The 20,232-nt window shown below is 30.0% G+C and overlaps 1 protein-coding gene across 1 annotated transcript; it reads left to right on the top strand.

Moving 5' to 3' along the window:
* Positions 1 to 9,125: 9,125 nt before the first annotated feature.
* Positions 9,126 to 14,962, top strand: LOC110719249 (component of gems protein 1-like). Its single transcript, XM_021898148.1, has 5 exons — positions 9,126 to 9,167; positions 9,266 to 9,388; positions 12,913 to 12,922; positions 14,068 to 14,250; positions 14,730 to 14,962. The coding sequence occupies exons 1-5, from the start codon at positions 9,126 to 9,128 to the stop codon at positions 14,960 to 14,962; spliced, it is 591 nt and encodes a 196-aa protein (XP_021753840.1).
* Positions 14,963 to 20,232: the final 5,270 nt, after the last annotated feature.

Here is a 20,232-nt window from a genome sequence, read left to right as displayed (position 1 = left end):
ATTAACTTGTAACAAATTGTATGTATTTTGATTAGCACTGTCAAAACGGTTTGACAGTTTGGTTTCGATTCGGTTTGAAACCTGATTGGTTTGAAAATGGGTCGGTTTGAAATCGGTTCAAGTGCCTTACGAGTCAGTTTCGGTTCAGTTCAAATAATTATCATTTCGGTTCGGTTTCGGTTTATTCTTAAGCGATTTTAATTCGTTTTAGGTAGTAAACGTTTCGGTGCAAACGGGTTGCGGTTTGTTAACGGTTCGGTGTGAATAGTTTTTATCCCGGTTCAAACGCTTTTGGGTTAGAAACGGTTCGATTTTTTTTCGGTTTGGTTTTTTTCAATTCGGTTCGTTAACGGGTTCGGTTCTTATACAGTTTAACATTATTCGGATCGGTTCGGTTTCAGGTTTACTAAAAATGGTTCAAGTCAAATTTTGATTTCAAAAAATCGGTTTTTAATCGGTTCGGTTCTCATTTTGGCCTATTGGTTTCAAGCTAGCTTAGAATTTTTCGAGTTTCTTTTTCAATTGATGAATTAATTAATCATATTCTTTATTATAATTTTTGTATAGACTTTAATTTGTTTTTGAAAGATCAAAGGATGCAATCATCTATTCTAAAAAGTTTGAGAATTACGATAATAGGAGTACATCATAAGAATTTGATTAGGCCAGCTTTGGTCTAATATAATTATGAGCACAATATGTATGTAGCACTTTGATGATATTGTTTAATGAGAAGACAAAGATTATTTTTGCTTAATCCATAATTACATAAAAAAAAGTTAGTGAAAACAATAATGTACTTCGTATCTGTGGTAAACATGTGTGCATAATTAGATGTCCATATAAAATTCATTTTAACGTGATTTAATCTTCCTTTATAGTAAATGGTTTGTAGACGGTTTGATTCATAAACGGTTTGGTTCATAAATTGCTCGGTTTGTACACGGTTCGGTGCAAGCGTGTTGTGGTTTGTTAACGGTTCGATGTAAACGGTTTTTATCGCGGTTCAAACGGTTTCGGGTTGGAACGGTTTCGGGTTAGAAACGATTCGGTTCTTTTTCGGTTCGATTTTCATTGAATTCGGTTTAGAACTGGTTCGGTTCCTTAACGGGTTTGGTCCTTATACGGTTTAACATTATTCGAATCGGTTCGGTTTCAGGTTTACTAAAATACGGTTCGGATCGATTTTCGGTTTTAAAAAATCAGTTTTTAATCGATTCGGTTCTTATTTGAATCGGTTGGCTTCGGATAATTAAACGGTTTCGGTTTGATATTTAACACTAATAATTTTGATAGATGGACAAGCATAGAGTTGCCTCATTTGGACTTGTTACAACATAACATACATTGCGAAACGGGAAATTTTTAGCAACGTGTGGCATTGTAGTAAGTGTGACTTATCAGGAGCCTATCTTGTATTCCCAGTCCGTCTTCCATGTACGAAGTAAAAACAATTTTAGAACCCTTTGTTATCTTTTATTTGCCCCGGCTAATTGAAATAAATATAATAATTTAATCTAATATATCATATTATATCATATCATATCACTAATAAATGAAGTCGGTCTCGCAGTCAGGTTACGAAACAGCAATCTTTAACATTTCAGTTTTTCGCCAAGTGTTGCGTCACGTAGGCGACAAATAGGTATTATTGTGACACATATGATGTTAAGTAAGAGAATGTTGGATAGATTTTGTAAGATAAAATTGTTGTATAGAGTTTTATTATCGATATACTTCTAATATTTCATATATACAACATTATTAATCATAACTTTTTATAAATATCCTATAACTCAATTTTATTTCCATTATAAAATTCGTTTTAAAAAGTTCCTTAAAATAAGACCCATTTATAATATATTTAATTCATTTATATAAATAATAGAGAATAAGTAAAAATAAGTTTTATTAAATAAAAATAAGTTTTAATCAGAAAAAAAAATACTTTCATTTCAGTAAAAATAATTTAAGTTCAATAAAAATAATTTCAAGTCAATAATAACATAAATATCTATTTAGAAACAAAACTATAAAAGTGCATTATTATATAAATAAGCGATATGATATCGTATGCCTAAATTTCCTGCATCATCAAATGGGATTATATGACCGTATTTAACATTCAAGCCAAAAAGTTTTATCATAAAATTTATCAACCATTTGGGCATCACCCGAGCACAAAACTAGTCACTAATAAATAAAGCCGGTCTCGCAGCCTGGCCACGAGACAACGACACTTGGCATTCCAGTTTTTCGCCAAGTGTCGCGCCATGTAGGAGATAAACAAGTATTCTTGTGACACATATGATGCTAACTAAGCAATTTTTGGATATATTTTTTTTTTGTATAGAGTTTTATTATCGATAAAATTCTAATATTTTATATATATATATAAGTAATCATAACTTTTAATAAATATCCTATAACTCAATTCTATTTCCATCATCAAATTTTGTTTTAAAAAATTCTTTAAAATAAGATCCATTTATAATATATTTAATCACAAACTTTTATACGTAGCTGGCCGAACCGTGTCCCCAACTATTACAAGATCAGAGTTACTTCGTTAGTGCTATAAAGGTTACTTGGTCAGTGTTATAGTGGTTACTCAATCAGTGTTATAGATAGGAGTTACTTAGTTGGTGTTAGAGGTTACTCGATCATCAAATTTGTTTTACAAAATTCTTTAAAATAAGATTCATTTATAATATATTTGATCACAAACTTTTATACGTAGCAGGTCAAACCGTGTCACCAACTATTACAAGATCAAAGTTACTTCGTTAGTGCTATAGAGGTTACTTGGTCAGTGTTATAGTGGTTACTCAATCAGTGTTATAGATAGGAGTTACTTAGCGGTGTTAGAGGTTACTCGATCAGTTAGTATTACAGGGGTTACTCGATCGGTTTTATAGGGGTTACTTTGTCCGGTCAGATGGTGTGGTTAGTTGCATGAAAAATGCATTGTTATTTAATTTATTTAAAAAATATTAGATAATCAGTAAAATAATTTTTAATCAAAAATAATTTTAATTTGGTAAAATACTTTCATTTCATTGAAAATATTTTAAGTTCAATAAAAATTTCAAGTCAATAATAACGTAGATATCTATTTACAAACAAAACTACACAAAGTACACCCCATATGATATCATAAATCTAATATCCTACATTATCAGAACAAATTATTTGACCGTATTTAACGTTCAAGTAAAAATGTTATCTTAAAATTTTATAAACCATCTAGGCATCGCCTAGGCACAAAACTAGTCACTAATAAATAAAGGTGGTCTCACAGCTAGGTCATGAGACGGCGACACTTGACATATTAGTTTTTCGCCAAGTGTTGTGTCATGTAGGGGATAAAATAGGTATTATTGTGACACATATGATGCTAAATAATTGAATTTTGAATAGATTTTTGAAGATAAAAAAATATTGTATAGAGTTTTATTATCGATACACTACTAATATTTCCTATATACAAAATTAATCATAACTTTGAATAAAAATCTAATAACTCGGTTCTATTTCAATCATAAAATTTGTATTAAAAAGTTCTTTAAAATAAGATCCATTTATACAATATTTAAAATAATAGAGAATTACTAAAAATAAGTTTTAATCGGTAAAAATACTTTCAATTAGTAAAAATAATTAAGTATGATATCACATGTCTAAATATCCTGCGTTATCAAAAGTTATTATATGACTGTATTTACCATTCAAGCCAAAAGGTTTATCCTAAAATTCAATAAACAACTTGGGTATCGCCCGGGACACAATACTAGTATATATATAAAGGGGAGTTTTTTCCCGAGATTTTAGAGAGCCACCTAGGATTTTGATTTATAAAAAATTAATAGAACGTCATGGCCATGTAGGATTAGTATTTTTGGAGCGTTACGTATAGGATTATGCCACGTAGGATTGTTATTTTAAAGCGCCACGTAAGATTAAAATTAAAAAATTAAATTTATTATAAAAATAAAATACTACCTCTTTAAATTGGAAATTTTATCTAAGAAAAAAGAAACAATTATTATAAAAATAAAATGCTACCTTTTTAAATTGGAAATTTTATCTAAGAAAAAAGAAACTATTTATTTTATTTTGTATACCTAAAAAAAAATCTATTAAACTTAAAAAAAAATGAAATTCATACTCAATTGATATTTTTAAAAAAATGGATTAGATAAAAAAAAATGAAAATATGACAAGTGATTATAATAAAATTTCATCTTATGATTTGTTATTATTATAAATAGGCATTAATTCCAATTAAATAAGTAAAATTAGCGAATGAGATTTTAAGTTTAAATTAATTAATTATAAAATATTATCTTTTGATATTAGGAATTTCATCTAAATATATAATGAATGAGAGAAAATTCACAATTTATTTTAAATAAATAAAATAAAAATATTAAATAATAATATAATATATACTAGGTACAACATATAAATAAAGTAACAAATTTTATCACAAACGTACGAAAAAAATATTGGTTATAAAAACCGTGCATGGGAAAAAATTAGTGAAATCAATTGTTATGAGACTTACGACTGAAAGTAAAGTGAGATTAGAGCGATATACTATTGTACTTTTTAATTGATTTTGGTTATGGTCCCTAATCCCTATAATGTTTTATGCGAGAACGACCAAATTAAACAATGATTCGTTAATATTTGTTGTAGACTTTTAGCTAGACTGGAGGGAAACCATATTGACGTTCCTATTTCCTAAGCTATCAATAACTAATTATATACTAATCGGGTGGGAAAAAAAAAAAAAAAAAAAAAAAGAGGCGTGTGTACATTAATTTATTGTAAAACGGGTTAAAGTTATCTTAAAAGTAATTAAAGTTATCATTTTTAAAAATAAATAAATAAATAAAAAGCTATCCTTTATACTACAAAAGTTATTATTTTTCTAATAATAAATTTTATCTTACAAAAAACATATAATGTATTAGATTAATAACATTAGCATTTATAATATGTAATCATGATTCTATAAGAAATTACACATTAAAATAAAATTCAAACCTACGACAAATTAAAAGTTATCTTTGATCGTTTTAAAATAAAATTAACATACACCCGCCTTACACAAGACTTATTGAAAAAAAAAACTATATACTCGTACTAAAAAGACACACCACTACAAGAAAATTTATCAACAGAGGCAAATAATTTTTCATTACAAATTCTTAAATAAACCTGGTTCATACTAATTTATTGTGGACCACATTAGAGACACAATAATGGTCGTTTTATTAATAAAAAAAAATAAAAAAAAAGTCACTACATTTAAATAAAGGTTGGTATGTTGAAATAAAAGTCATTGTGGTATTATAAAGGCTATAAGAGGTTTTTTTTTAATGATTTTTTATATACTGGTCAATATGAATGAAGAAGATCACTATGTTAAATTAGGGTCTCTATGTTCAACATAAGGGTCACTATATTCAATATAACGCCAGTTACGTGCGAATAAACCTCAGCTCAGGTATTATTGTGGACCAGGTCCACGCAAGTTTTTTCCATTTTTAGCATTATAGTTTAATTGATCGAGAAAGTAGCTTTTCCTTCCACCCATTTAATTTTTTCCATATTTATCCTTAAGAGCCATGAACACCATCCTCTTCAATCTTCCAATAATGGTGGGAATACCAAAATATTTCCCGTGGGTATCAACTCTTCTCATTGCCAAAGTTTCGATCAATTCCTCTTGCATTGACGTACTGACACCCTTGCTAAAAGAGACCTCCGATTTATCATAGTTAATTTTCTGTCCGGAAGCTGCTTCATATGTGTTGAGAATTTCAACTATTTTCGAGCATTCCCTTCGATTGGCTCTTGCAAAAAGAAGACTATCATCTGCAAAAAGTAAATTAGAAATTTCCGGACCTTTCCTGCTAGCCCTAGCTCCATGAATCGAGCCATCAATCATAGCTTTCCGCAAAAGACCAGAAAAAGCATCAGCAACAAGAATAAAAAGATACGGGGACAATGGATCCCCTGTCTGAGGCCACGGGAAGGGGTCACAGAACCACACACCCCTCCATTAACAATAAATGAATACGAGACTGAAGTAACACAATCCATCACAATTCTGACCCAACCATCAGCAAAACCCATTTTTAGCAGGAGTTTCTCAAGAAAATTCCATTCAACTCTGTCATAAGCCTTGCTCATATCCAATTTCAAAGAAATCAAACCCTTTTTGCCCTTACACCTCGTTTTCATAGTATGAAATAGCTCCAGAGCTACTAAAGCATTGTCTGTGATAAGTCTACCCGGCACAAAAGCACTCTGGATTAGTGGATTACTAAACTATGATTATCTCTAAATGTTATTTTTAGCATTAGTGGATTATAGGATGCCCCTAAATGTTCTTTTTAGCATCAATGAAATTATTGTTGCCTCTAAAAGTTAGTTTCAGCATTAGTGAATTTAAACTTGCCTCTAAAAGTTCATTTTTAGCATTAGTGAAAATTTGGTTACCTCTAAAAGTTATTTATAGCAATAATGAATTTTATGAACCGGAAATTGTATGTAAATATAGTGATGCGTAAAAAGGGAAATGATTAAGTGGTTATTCTTCTTGTGCAAGCCTTGTAAAGTTGAAGCCTTTAATTTGTGCAACAATTACTTGGTACTTTGTTTTGACAATAATTTCAAATTGTTAAAAGAAAAATTAAATCTTAAAACAAAAAAATTAACCATCGTGTGAAATTTTTCGTATTTTATCTTTTATTTTTTAGTGTATATAATATTAATTTAATCGTAAAATCATATAATAATATGACGTGTAACAATTATTTTACTAATCTACAATGTACAACATAGCAGGGCACAAAAAATTGCCAAAGGCTTGACTCTTAGCGCACAATAATCGAGAAAGTTTTTAGCCTAGATTGGGGCGACCAGAACAGCGAATACAAGGCAGCCGTTAGCTTCATAGGGGTAGCAGTAGCTTCACAGGGGTAAATAGTGGCTTCACACTCTGTACTTGCTTGTCAAAGAGGCAGCAATGTGTTTTATGCCCAATAATGTCTTCATTTTTACTTTGTTAGCTACAATATAATAGTCTTGAGTTTTGGTTGTTTATACTCATCTGCAGTTATATCATCATGCTTTGAATGTGCATTTCCACCCAATCTAGTCATATAAGAACTAAAAAAAATCATAAATAGGTGTAAAATAAATATAAGAAATCAAAGTTAAAAAAAAAAAAAAAAACACTAATACGTATGTGCATAAATCAAATCATGATGATATATAAAAAATAACATCAAGTGTAAAGTAGGAACCTATAATTAGACGACAATAGTTTTATAATTATATTTTAAAAAATAATAATAAAATAAATTACGATTACTTTTCAGCAACCAGATTAATCACTGTGATCTCTACACCATTTATATGAAATAAGAAAAATATATTTTCAAAATAGGAAAAAATATAAGAAATAAATAAATACTTAATTACTTGATCTCTAAACCATTTTATGAAATCTCTTTTTTGAGAAGAAATCATCCTCTTGTTACTTATAGCATTGCGAGTGTACTCACTGTGATAGATAATTAGCAAAGTTATATTTTTTTTTTCTATAAAAGTAATCTTTATGCTTGCTAAAATATGTAAAACTTACTTAATAAATGGTTGTACTTCGTCACAATTATTCAGCACATAAAAGTGAACTTCTTCCCATTCCTCTGTAGTAAGTAAACGAGGACATTCTTTCCCAAATGCTCTACCTCTTGTCTCAAATATAGGTAGGATATCAGTTGGAAAATTTCACGGTCATCATAAATTCTATCCTGTTTGTTAAATCTTGTCTCTATATCCTCCATATATCTTGAACAAAATGTCAAGCATCCCTCTAAAAGATAACCTTCTGCAATTGATCCTTCTGAGTGACCTTTATTGCGTACATATCCTTTTAATTTTCCAAGATACCCATAGAAAAAAGTAAAAATTACATATTTATTTATCATTATTGTTATAAAAACAAAAAGAAATAAAATGAAATTTATCTACCTTTCAATGGGGTACATCCAACGATAATGAACTGGTCCTGGAAAAATCCTTTCTAGCTCACATAGGGTAACACCAATTTGTTTTTCAAGTTTCTCTAACTTATCAGTCTTCAAAGCCTTAGAACATAACTCTTTGAAAGAGATGCTCAACTGAATAAGTGGAGCAGACAATGATTTAGGCCAACCACGTATAGCAATAGGCAATAGATGCTCCATAATAAAATGATAATCATGGCTTTTTAATCCAGAGTGTTTACGTTCTTTAAGGAGGGAATTTTTTGAAATATTTTAAGCATACCCATCTGGAAACTTCACACTAGTCAAAAAATTACACAAATCTCTCTTTTGCTCCGAAGATAATGTATGAGGAGCCGGAGGTAGCTCTTTTGATTTATCAGGATGTATTATAGGGTGCAATGACTTTCTAAATTGCATTTCCTCTAGATCAAGACGTGCACTCAAATTATCTTTAGTTTTACCTTCAATTTCCAGTAGTGTCCCAAGTAAAGTTTCACACACATTTTTTTTCTATATGCATTACATCCAAATTATGACGTATCAAAAGACTACTCCAATATGGCTATTCAAAGAAAATGCTCTTCTTTCGCCATAATTTCTTTGGTTTTATCTTTTTCTTATTACATTCAGCTTGTTCAGCATTAATTTGTTGTAACACTTCCTCACCAGATAATGGTCTAGGTGCAGGTCTCAGCTCTTGTTCCCCATCAAAGGTTCTTCCATCATATCTCCATTTATGATCTAAAGGTAAGAGTCTACGGTATCACATATAACAATGTTTATTTCCATTTGGTAACCACTTAGAACAAGTATCACTATTACAAGACGGACAACCAACAGCTCCTCCAGTTTTCCAACCTGATAAATCACCATAGGCAGGATAATCACTTATAGTCCATAACAAAGATGCATGCATTTTAAAGTTCTCTTTCTTTGAAGCATCATATATATTTCAACACCAACTTCCCAAAGTAATTTTAGCTCCTCTATTAAAGGTTGCAAATAACATCAAACTTATCTTTCGGCCCCTAAGGACCTGGTATAAGCATTGAAAGAATGTTGTTTCATACAAAGAAGATTACATATAGCTCAAAATGCGTATGAACTACAAAGACTTAAGACAATTGAAGCTAACAAGACGAGGATGAAGACGTTGGGCATAAAGCGCATTGCTGCTTCTTTGACAAGCTTAGTAGATAGCTCAAAAGTTTAAACAAAAGTGTAATGCATCTCTTGAGAAAGATGGTGATTATGTACCTGATGAGAATGAAGAAGTTGAGTATGAGAAAGAAACTCACAATGTGACTTCAAACAAGAAGGTATTGCCTTTTTTTTTTTTGATTTATTTTGCTATTCAACTTTTAATACTGTAATACCCCGTATTTTTATACATATTTTAATTTAAATCATTATTTTATGAAGTATTTAAATAATTTAAAATGAATTATTTATAGTATTTTATTTATTTAAAAAGAATTATTTTTATTTATTTAATTTGTTTTAAAAATATTTTAATTTATTATTTAGAAATTTTAGGGCATATTATTTTATAAAAGGAAATTTAAAGTCAATGGTATTTAAAGAAAGTCAAATGACTAGTTTGAATAGGAGAAGGGATATTAAGGGTAGAAAGGGAATTTAAGTTTAGGAGGGTTTTAGAGAGGGGGTATAAATACCCGTCTTATGAGCAAGTTAGATCTTGCCCAAGGTGGAGAATATCCAAAGGTAAACTCTCTATCTCTCCTCTTATTTTCTTTCTCCTTTAATTTCCCCCCTCCCTTTTAGATTTTACACACATCGCCACACACACCACCACCATCACGGTGGCGGCCGGGCCGGCGGCAGCAGCCGTGGGAGGTGGCACCACCCACCCTCCCTTTTTCCCCCTTGTGTGCGTGTTTTAAAAAAAAATAAAAAAATTCTCTTCTTTTGTTTTAAAATTATTATAGCCTTGATTCAATTATTATTTTTGGGTTTTGTAATATTTTTATGATGTTTGATTATTTTTATTAAGTAAATAATTTTCAGATTTGGGTTTTGAATTAAAAAGCCCCAAATTGAGGAACCTAAGTTTCTAAATTAATGTATATTGATGGAAATTGATTGTAGGTGAATGAAACTAATAAATTAGATATTTTTAAACATAATTATAACAATTTTACATGTTTTTATAAAGCTAGAATTTTAATATAAAGGTTATAATTATGTTTCTTGAAGAGATTTTTAATTACCCATTAATTGGGAATAAAAGTAAGGGTTAAAAATTAATTTTCAGCTTGTTTTAGAGGGTTGATGAGCGATTTAAAGAGTGTATATATTGCTTGAAATTTATATTGAATAGGAATTAATGTCTCTTTGAAATTTTGGGTTGTAGAAGATTTCCAAGTGAGTGATTTTGTGTAGTCGTGGCGATTTTGAGATCATATTCAAGGTACGTTTGCGTTCTCGAGAATTATTTAAGTGTATAGAAGCATGCTAGGCTTTGTATAGTTAATTCCATGGTAGTATGATGTTAGGTGGAATTGGAATTGGCGATTGGATTGATGTTGGTGATTGATTTGTGATGTATGAATTATTTATGATGGATTAATGATTGGAATTAATTATATTGGCATGTTGAATATGAACTACACTTTTATTATTGGCATGATTGAGAGCATGTTTAACTAAACTAAATGTTTAATTTGATTTGGAATATGAAAAGAGAATTTTTATTGTGGTTCATATAATTTTTATTGATGCTTTAAGCATGGGAATTGAGCTATTAAGTGTCTTATTACATAGGGATAAATTATATTGCGGTGCCTACATGCACTTAAGGTGTTCTAAACACCGAGGGATAGGATTTGCGGTGCTTTATGCGCTTAAGGTGTTATTTAATACCGAGGTAGTTTAAAAAGGATTCAACGTTAAATTATGTGGTTACTAATTATTCAATAATTAAATTGGTATGCGATAAGCCGTGTTTTGTGCATGTTTGTTGTCTTCTTTTTAGTTGTTTTTATTAGTCTTGCTTAGTATTTTAGTCCATTTTGGTTTGATTTGGTTTAGTTTCGATGATTCGATGCTTTTATGGGTAATTTCGTTGTTTTTGATGTATTTCAGGATTAACGAAGCAAATATGGAGATTTTTATGAAGCCATGAGACTAAACCGAGGCCCACGGACCTTCACGAAGCTCATTGGTCGAAGAACGAGTCATTTAGGCCTTTTTGGAGTCAAGCACGGCCATGTATAATTGAAGAAAGAAAGAAGAAGTAATCTGGAAGCTAGGCACATCCGTGCCTAGGCCTCAGAAACTGAAGAAAACTATCTGGAAGTGAGGCACGTCCGTGCCTCATATAGGCACGTCTGTGCCCCTGCTGACTTCGAATTTTCATATGAGGCACGTCCGTGCCCAATATAGGCACGTCCGTGCCTGGAGTCCAGAAGATGAGAAAGAACCTTACACGAAGTGAGGCACGTCCGTGCCTCTTAGGAAGACTGCGCGATATATTTTTGTTGCGTTTTCTTATCTTTTTCGGAGTACAAATACTCTAGACTTTATATTATTTCATTATTGAGTATTTTATTAGCATCTAGTTTTTATTATTAGACCTAGTTCTCTCTATTATTTTTACATTGCTTTGTAATTCAAGATTCAAGTTTCTACTTTTGCAATCTCCATTTATTTCAAGATTTGGTATTTTCTTTTCATCTTTTGTTTCTTAATTATGTTTTCCTTGATTATTATTGTTATTTTTTCTTTCAATATGTGTGAGTAGTTTTCTTATTCCAAGATCTAGGGTAGCCCAATTATGATTGATGCATGATTTATTTCTTTAAATTCTCTAATAACTATTACAATTATTTATGCTAAATTGATTGTGATTATGCCAATACTAGATTAGAGATAATTAGTATTGTTATTATTCCATAGTTTCAATCACAACGAGAGTTGGGTTTTAACGGATTTGAGAAATTGATTTAGGGTTTGAGATTCATCACGAGAGTAGTTGAATTGATAATTGGGAAGTGAAGTAAAGTGTTTAATGTCTCTAATTTGCATGATACCATGAGAATAGGCTTGATTGTAGGTTAGGGAAGCCATTGATACTCGAGAGAGGTCCTTGGTATTGATTAGGGTTTACTTTTCCCCATGTTAATTGGAATTGTATAATAGGGGTAAATATATAATTGCATCGATCGTAATTGTGGTGATACTTGATCTTGGATGTTTTAGCTTATTGATTTATTATATTCCTTGATTTATTTTAAGTTTTCCATACATTAGCTCTTTGTTATTCCACCATTGATTTGATTCTTGCTTAGTAATTATTTGAGTCTAGATAATTTAGGTGAACCATAGTCTCTGTGGGATCGACCCTGACTTACCCTGCTACATAATTAGGAGGAATAGTTAGGTTATTTTTGCTAGGTGTGCGACCGCCTACCAGTATGTTTGATTACTTGAATGATTTATTATGATTGATTGTGTTATGGTTTAAGAGTTATCACCAAGTGTGACAATATGTAACCAACGTAAAGTGAAAGAGATTATGCATCAAAACTCTTGGAACATATATACCTTGAGTATGAACATATGGGGGGAGTTATGGGGTTTTATATTTTACCATGACTTCTACTGGGAGTGCAGGAAGCTGTATTTTCCTTTTATTTATTTTATGCGCAAGACGTCCAGTCACTTCATGTGGCATTTGCCTACCCGGTTAGCTCCCGGCGTACTTTACCTCAATTTATTTGGGGCAGGGATTTGGTGGGAAACCCGTTCGATGCATAATCAAATTAAATAAGCAATTTAGTTGTCTAATTATTGGTTGGTTGTGTTGTGTGCTTGAAAACAGGTGCAGCAAGGTAAGTTGTGTATTGATAGGGTTAAAGCATGTTAGTGTGTACTGTTTACACTTATGTACTTAGCATTGCTAATTGTGTGTTGTGTGTTTGTTTGGCCTTATCTTTATCTTGGCCCTACGACGACCCATTTCTAATGGCAAGTAGCGGGGACAAAGTAAAGAGGAGTTTTTCAAGTGTATAAGCATATTCATGATGGGCTGAGCAAGAGTGAAGAGCGAATCACATTTAGTTTTCATAAGAATATGATGTGGTTTGTTGCTTTAGTTATTATATATTTTGCTTGTGAGACTAACGCAAAGGTTTTCAAATGTTTTATCTCGGTTTTATTAAGGGCCTACAATGGTTCCAAGTTGTAGGTTGACTTTGGTTGACTTTACTTTCATTTGGTTTGACTTTTTAAGTTGACTTGATTTGAATGGTTTTAAAGAGAGTCTTCCGCTATGTGTCTTTGATAATTGCCTTAGCCGTTTTCACGGTGGCGGTAATGTCTTAAAATTTCCTATTTCATATTTTAAAAAAGCAAAACAACTATTTTAAAGAAAAGGAATTTCTAGAGTGTTACAAATACTTCCAGAATATATTGTTGAGATGTTGGCATGTTATTTTACCATTATGTATTCCAAATTTAGTAGTAGTGTAACTATTAAAAAGGTTCCTTCGTAAAGTTTTTCTTGGATACTATCGAATAATTATGCATTATCTTGTATTTGGGTACCTACTCTCTATTATAAAATTTTTCAGGTTAAAATTAATGAGATCAAAGAAAGGGGTCGAAGGAGAAATCTCATTCCACCAATGTCAGTTGCTAGGTTATTAAGATCAAATAAAGAAAAACAGGCAAGACATGTAAATAAAAATGCTGATAAAACCAGAACATCCATCAAAGCTGTAACAAGGTTTCTTTTTATACACTTATATTTATAATTTCATATACGACCAAGATATGCATTTTTCGTGAATTTTTAAATTTTAATACTTACTAGGATTTGAACAAAGAAATGATGGAGAAAGAAGTGTCATTTTAAAGGTTCATTTATTATTAATATTATTTATTTCATTATATAATCATCTATTTTAGAATGTTTATGCGATTTCTTAACTTTGGCATATTCTACTAACTTGACCCCAAAATGCACTTGACATAGGACGAGATGAAGTGCAACACTCTGAGAACAATAATGATAATGATTTGCAAGGTCGAGAAGGTTATAACAATTTAGATCAAACAAGAGACATTAATTTAGAAGATCAAGAAGATTTCAACAATGCAGACATGATTAGAAGTTATGATGATGAAATACCTATAAATGAAGGAGAAGACAACAATGGTATTTCTTATTATTTATTCAATGATTTTTATTTACATTGCACGAATTAATACATTCCAGAATGTTTTTATATTATAGGAACTAAAAAAAAAAAGAGAAAAACTTACAAGACTAACACTCCTAGAGGTCCTACAAGAAATCTTCAAATGGCAAAAATGAGACCTGGTGAGAAAAAAAAAAGGTGGATTTTAACATAAAAGGTCAGCCGATTGGTGTAAATAGAGCTTGTTTGGCAAGTTATTGTGGTGCCCTTGTACGAGATCCTCTTAATGCTCCACTTTATGAGGTGAAAGTATTTTCACAAACTCCGAAAGAAAATAAGGAGAAGATGTGGAAACTTGTTCGGGTATTTTTTTATTTTTTTTTGGATTTTATATCTTGTTACATATAGATTATGTTTTTCTTGCAATTTTTTTTTTTTTTTTTTTGGGTTCTAATAACTACATTTGTATATATTGTCAAGGAAAAATTTAATATAGGACTTGAGGATGAAGAGGAACGTGATAAGAAGTTAGAGGAAAGGAAAAAGTATATCATGGAATCTTTGAATAAGAAGTACAGGAATTATCGCGCAAGATTGAAGAGTACATATTATGATACAGTGGATACAAATGAAGATCGATTTAAAGAAGAAAATATGCCTCCAAATGTCGATGAAAATGACTGGAAATGGCTTGTTGAATATTTTGGGTCAACAGACTTTAAGGTATAGTATAATGTTATCATATGTTTCTTTATTTCTCTTTTAGTTTTGGACATCAATTATATATTACTTTTCAAATTTTAAAGGCCATAAGTAAAAGAAATGTTGACAATCGGTCTTACCAAGATGTAGGACATACTATTTACCAAAAAAAAAAAAAAAGATGTAGGACATACTGCTGGTACAAAGAGTTTTGCTCAAAAAGCCGAAGACATGGTAAACTCTTTTTTTTTTTTTCTATTTTTTTACCCAAAAAAAAATTAATTTGATGATGTGACTTTTTATAATATCAGTTCAAGCGTGACAAAGTAATGCCGAGCATGTTGGATTTATATGAGGAAACTCGTGATAAAGCACCTATCACTGAAGTGACAAAAGAAACCATGGTAAGAAATTAAGTAGTACATATAGTGTAGGAATAATGTTGAAAAATTATACTATATCTATAATATATTAGAAAAGCTAATGAACAAATCCTATCAATAACTTAGTTCATTATATTTTCATTTTTTATTTTTATATTATTAAAGATAGGGTAACTCTGGAAATAAATTGTGGAGGTGGTATGTGTTGTGATTTAAATGATGTTGGAGTTGTTTTATGTTTATTGTGTGACAAAGCAGGTTGAAACGACTATATTAAAGTTGGTTTTCAGTCATATTATAAGGGAAACATTTTATTTGTTATTAGTTAAAAAGACTTGTGACCTTTTTTCTCTCTCTAGAATCAATCTAGTATATAATTAATTGAGTTCATTTGTAAATATTAGTGTTTATTATTATTTTTCCCCTTTTTGTATAATCTTACATTTTTTTTATGCAGTAAAAAGTTAAAGAGCTCCTTGTGTAACGTGAGGCGGGAGAAATAGATATGATCGATGAAGAAATCTATGCAAAAGTTAAACCCATTGGTAAACGTGGTCGTTATCGTGGCAAGGTAGTTAGCCCTTCTATTACATCATTATATGGGACATTTAGTGAGGGAGCAAAGTTACGCAAAGAAGCTGATGTAGCAAAGAATGAGGTAATAGAGGCTAAAAAAGAGGCAAAAGAAGCTAATGTGAAAAATAAAGCCCTAACTAAAAAGATGAGAGGCCTTTAGAAGGAAATTGAGGTCATGAAAGATTTCATGGAGAATATTTTGAGCCATTTAGGCTATGATTTATCTGAAATAGATTCGGATGAGGTATATTTCATTATTTAATATTGTTATATGATTATTGAATTAAATTTAAAAATTATTTTTTATTTGTCATTGCATACTAATTATTAAATTATAGGTTAATGATAACATGGATGACGATGAGGATGATGATGAGAATGACGATGAAGAGGATGATGAAATGCAAGTAGATGAGAAGTATTAGTACTATTTATTTTCATTCATTGTAAGTTTTAGTGAAATTAATTTTAATCTTTCTTTGAATTTGATAATATTTATTTATGATCATTTATAGTTTTTTTTTATATGAATTAGTTATTTAAACTTATTTTAATTTAATTTTTCGCATTGTAACAAAAATTAATTTCATACTTTTTAATGACTAGAAAAATATATAATGAAGATGGCTAGAGATCGAATTAGAAGAAATTGAAGAAAATAATGTTGTTTTCAAGCTTATAGTTTTAGATGAAAACTCTTTCTTATTTACATTATCCAACTTTTTTTAATTATTCATGTGCATGTTTTGAAGTCAAGTAGTTTAGTAACTTAATTAATTTTTTTGGGATCAATTATGTAATGACTATTATATTATTAATAATATCATTTTTGTTTGATTTAATGAAATCAACTTGCTTTATTTATGTTATACTGACATGGTTAATCCTTTTAAATGATTTTGCCAATAAATAAACAACAAAAATTATATCCTAAAATGAAAAATTATTGTAATATAAATTTCTATACAATTAGAAACAATATATTAGAGGCATATATCATGTATTCTGCCTCGAAAAACCTTTCATGTCAAATTTCTGATTGACATCTAAATATCATTAGCATTAATATACAAAATTGCATCTAATTATATTTTGAGACAAAATTACATGATTGCCTCTTAATGTATATGGTATTTAGAAGCAAATAGATATAATGCCTCTAATTATATTTTGAGGCAAAATTATATGGTTACCCCTAATTATATATGCTATTTAGAAGCAAATTTTCATAATGTCTTTAAATATATTTAGGGGCAAGATTATACGGTTGCCTCGGGTTTTTAGAAGCAATGCATTGTATTGCCTTTAAAAGAGGCTTTAGGGGCAACCATGAATTAGCGACCAAATTTTTAGAGGCACTAGATTATTTATCTCTAAAAGTTATTAAGGCAACATCATAATTATAAGTAATTTTTTTAATGTTATTTTCTGGTGTGTCCCTAAATTTTATTTTATTTTTAAAAAAAAAAATTATTTAGGAAACAAATCTTATACATATATAAAAGAATAAAAAGATTTAATGTATCCTTCCACAATATATATTGATACCATAAACTTAAGTTTTAAAAAATAATCAAATTCCTAACATAATTTGTAACATACATAATATTATGTACTACTCTATCATTATTACAACGAAGATCATTTTTTGTAAAAGATTTTTTTACTTAATTATGTATGAAAAGCTTGCCAGGAAAGATATGAAAAAACATTTTAAGCCAGTTAATTATTGAAAAAAATACTGCATAAGAGAGAATAAAAATAGTGTGTATAAAATAAATCTATTTACAGGTTAAATACATATTGTTAAGATATATATTCATTTGGTTAACAAGAAGAAAATGATATAAATTTGTTGGTGAAATATACTGTATATAAATATACATATATGCGTATTTTAAAAAAATCTTTTTTGCTAATAATAGGTTCTTTTATAATAAAATCATTTTACAAAGTAACAACTTAGACTGATTCATTTTTTTATAATTAAAAATAGTGTAAATTAAGTAATGGTTATTGAAAATTACCATATATGGCACGATACCTAACCTAGTTTGTTACTATCTTCCTATCCCGCGGGATCGTGAATATGGTTGATAAGGAGAGAGAGCAAGAGATCAAACGGACGGAATGACAAGCGAGTAAATTTAGTTACTAAGACAATTAAACAATTTTCAAGGAACATTCAAAAAAAAAAAAAAAAACGGGACAAAGAAAAAGAAACAAAGCAAGTATGTCTCGAATTTTCCGAATATGTGGTGAATAATGCATGGCTTGCAGGAGTTTTGGATAACAGCAGTAGCTAACGATTTTTCCTAGTCAGCAAACCCCAACCTTACTCCTAGGCCGTAGCCTTGTACCATATCAAAATATGTAGTGGACCAGTGTAGACCACTACAACTGCGGCTGAGCTATCTCGTAACCTCGTAAAACTTAACGGTTGAAATTGATACAAGCAATTCATTTATGATTGCATCTAAGGGCAGTAATGGACTAATGGTACTCCATTTAATAGATAGTATAAGAATTTATTTAGATCCATTGGGATACCTAATCAATATATACTCCGTATTTTGAATAAGGTTAAGAGTCACTCTTCTCATCACTATTGGAATAAAATCTCGATCCAAATCACTAGATATGTTTTTTTTCCCCTCAATTGGAAGTATCTACGTCAATTTGGCAATTTGACAAAGTCATCGTGGTTTATTGATCTCAATACATGCATATCATATTAAACCTAATCTTTGGTCTTAAACATGGTATTTCAGACTCGATATCAAATATGAGTACCCTCAAAGAAAACAATAAACAAACAAAATAAAGTTAATACTCGTAATAAATACCAAAGTAACTATAATAATATTATTAATATTGATTCACTAACAAATATTTAACATAATAATATAAAGATAGGAAAATATTTTTCTATCATTGAAAGTGCGCGGCACATCAATTTAGAAGCTCGGTTGTGTTTTGGGTGAATCCAATAGGACTAGGAGGTGAAATGTGTGCACCAGGAGGTAGAGGACAACCCGGTGGACTTATCGGGCACGGGGCTCCATTTAAGAAATAACACCTACATTCCCAAAGATGAATAAAACCACCAGGGGCAGCACAGTCAGCTTGTATATTGCCAATTCCTGTAAAACATGTTGAACATAAATGTAGACACTTCTCAAAGTCCGGGCATCCTCCTGGTATTTGTGAAAAATATGTTGAGCAAGTATCATCTCCTCGAGCTTTCCCTGCATTCTTATTTTTACATCGTAATATAAAAAACAATGTTAGTTAGTTTTACAACTTTTAACCAAGCCATGAAACTCCTAACACTAAAAAAAATAGATAATTACATAACTTTTCATAACTTTCAAGTTTCAATATAATATTGTTTTCCTGTACAAATACATGTGATATATCACAAGTGTTAGCACGAGCGAATTCTAATTCTTATAGTAATAAATTAGTCATGTCTATTTATGAATGAGGTTTGTTTATGCGTGCATGCATCATACATGCATTATTACATCACTAATATACATGTGATTTGACACACATAACTCTTTCTATAACAATCGAATAACACGTACAGTTGCCTCCATTAATACTTTATAAACTGTTACAAGTGAGAAATTACAGTGCATATATCAATGCATGAAGCTTTCATATCATTTAAATCAACTCCATATATACGTATAAATTATCGTTAAACCACTTTTGTTTTTATATAAAAAAATATAAGCTAATTTTGAAAGAACAATTAGATTACTCCATAAGATGTAAATTTTAATTGAATACAAAGTACATAATGCAAGATATTTAATTTGATTATAATAACTTGTTAAGTAATTAATTATTTCAGACATACATCTTGAATATATATACGACGAAAAATTGAATTTGCAAATTAAAAGAATGGGCAAAAAATTATTATCGGGAGAAGTAGCAACACGAACAACCAACGCAATAAAAATAAAACTGCAAATTTAGCCATTTCAAACGCAGAAGATTGTTGCGCACTTGTAAGTAAAATCAATTAGAGTTATGGTCTTTAATTTTGGGGTGCGAGGAGTGCTTTTTATAGCTAAGTGGTGAAAGTAGTTGAATTGATTCTATGGCCCGAATATGTAAATTTATTGTATTATGGAAAGATTAGCTATAAATGTTAAGATCATATTACGTAACTATGTAGTACTATATGCCAATTAATTATGAGCAATGCGGATAAGTAATTATGTAAAGTTCTTGAATTATGGTAAACTTAGCTATATACGTTGAGATTATTTAAAGTATAATATATATGCGGTTTCATTATGAGCAATAATGTGCATATGTAAA

The sequence above is a fragment of the Chenopodium quinoa genome, unplaced genomic scaffold (genome assembly GCF_001683475.1).
Source record: "Chenopodium quinoa cultivar QQ74 unplaced genomic scaffold, ASM168347v1, whole genome shotgun sequence".
Taxonomy (NCBI): Eukaryota; Viridiplantae; Streptophyta; class Magnoliopsida; order Caryophyllales; family Amaranthaceae; genus Chenopodium; species Chenopodium quinoa.
Note: the sequence above shows the minus strand (reverse complement) of the source record. Positions and strands in the feature narration are given on the sequence as shown.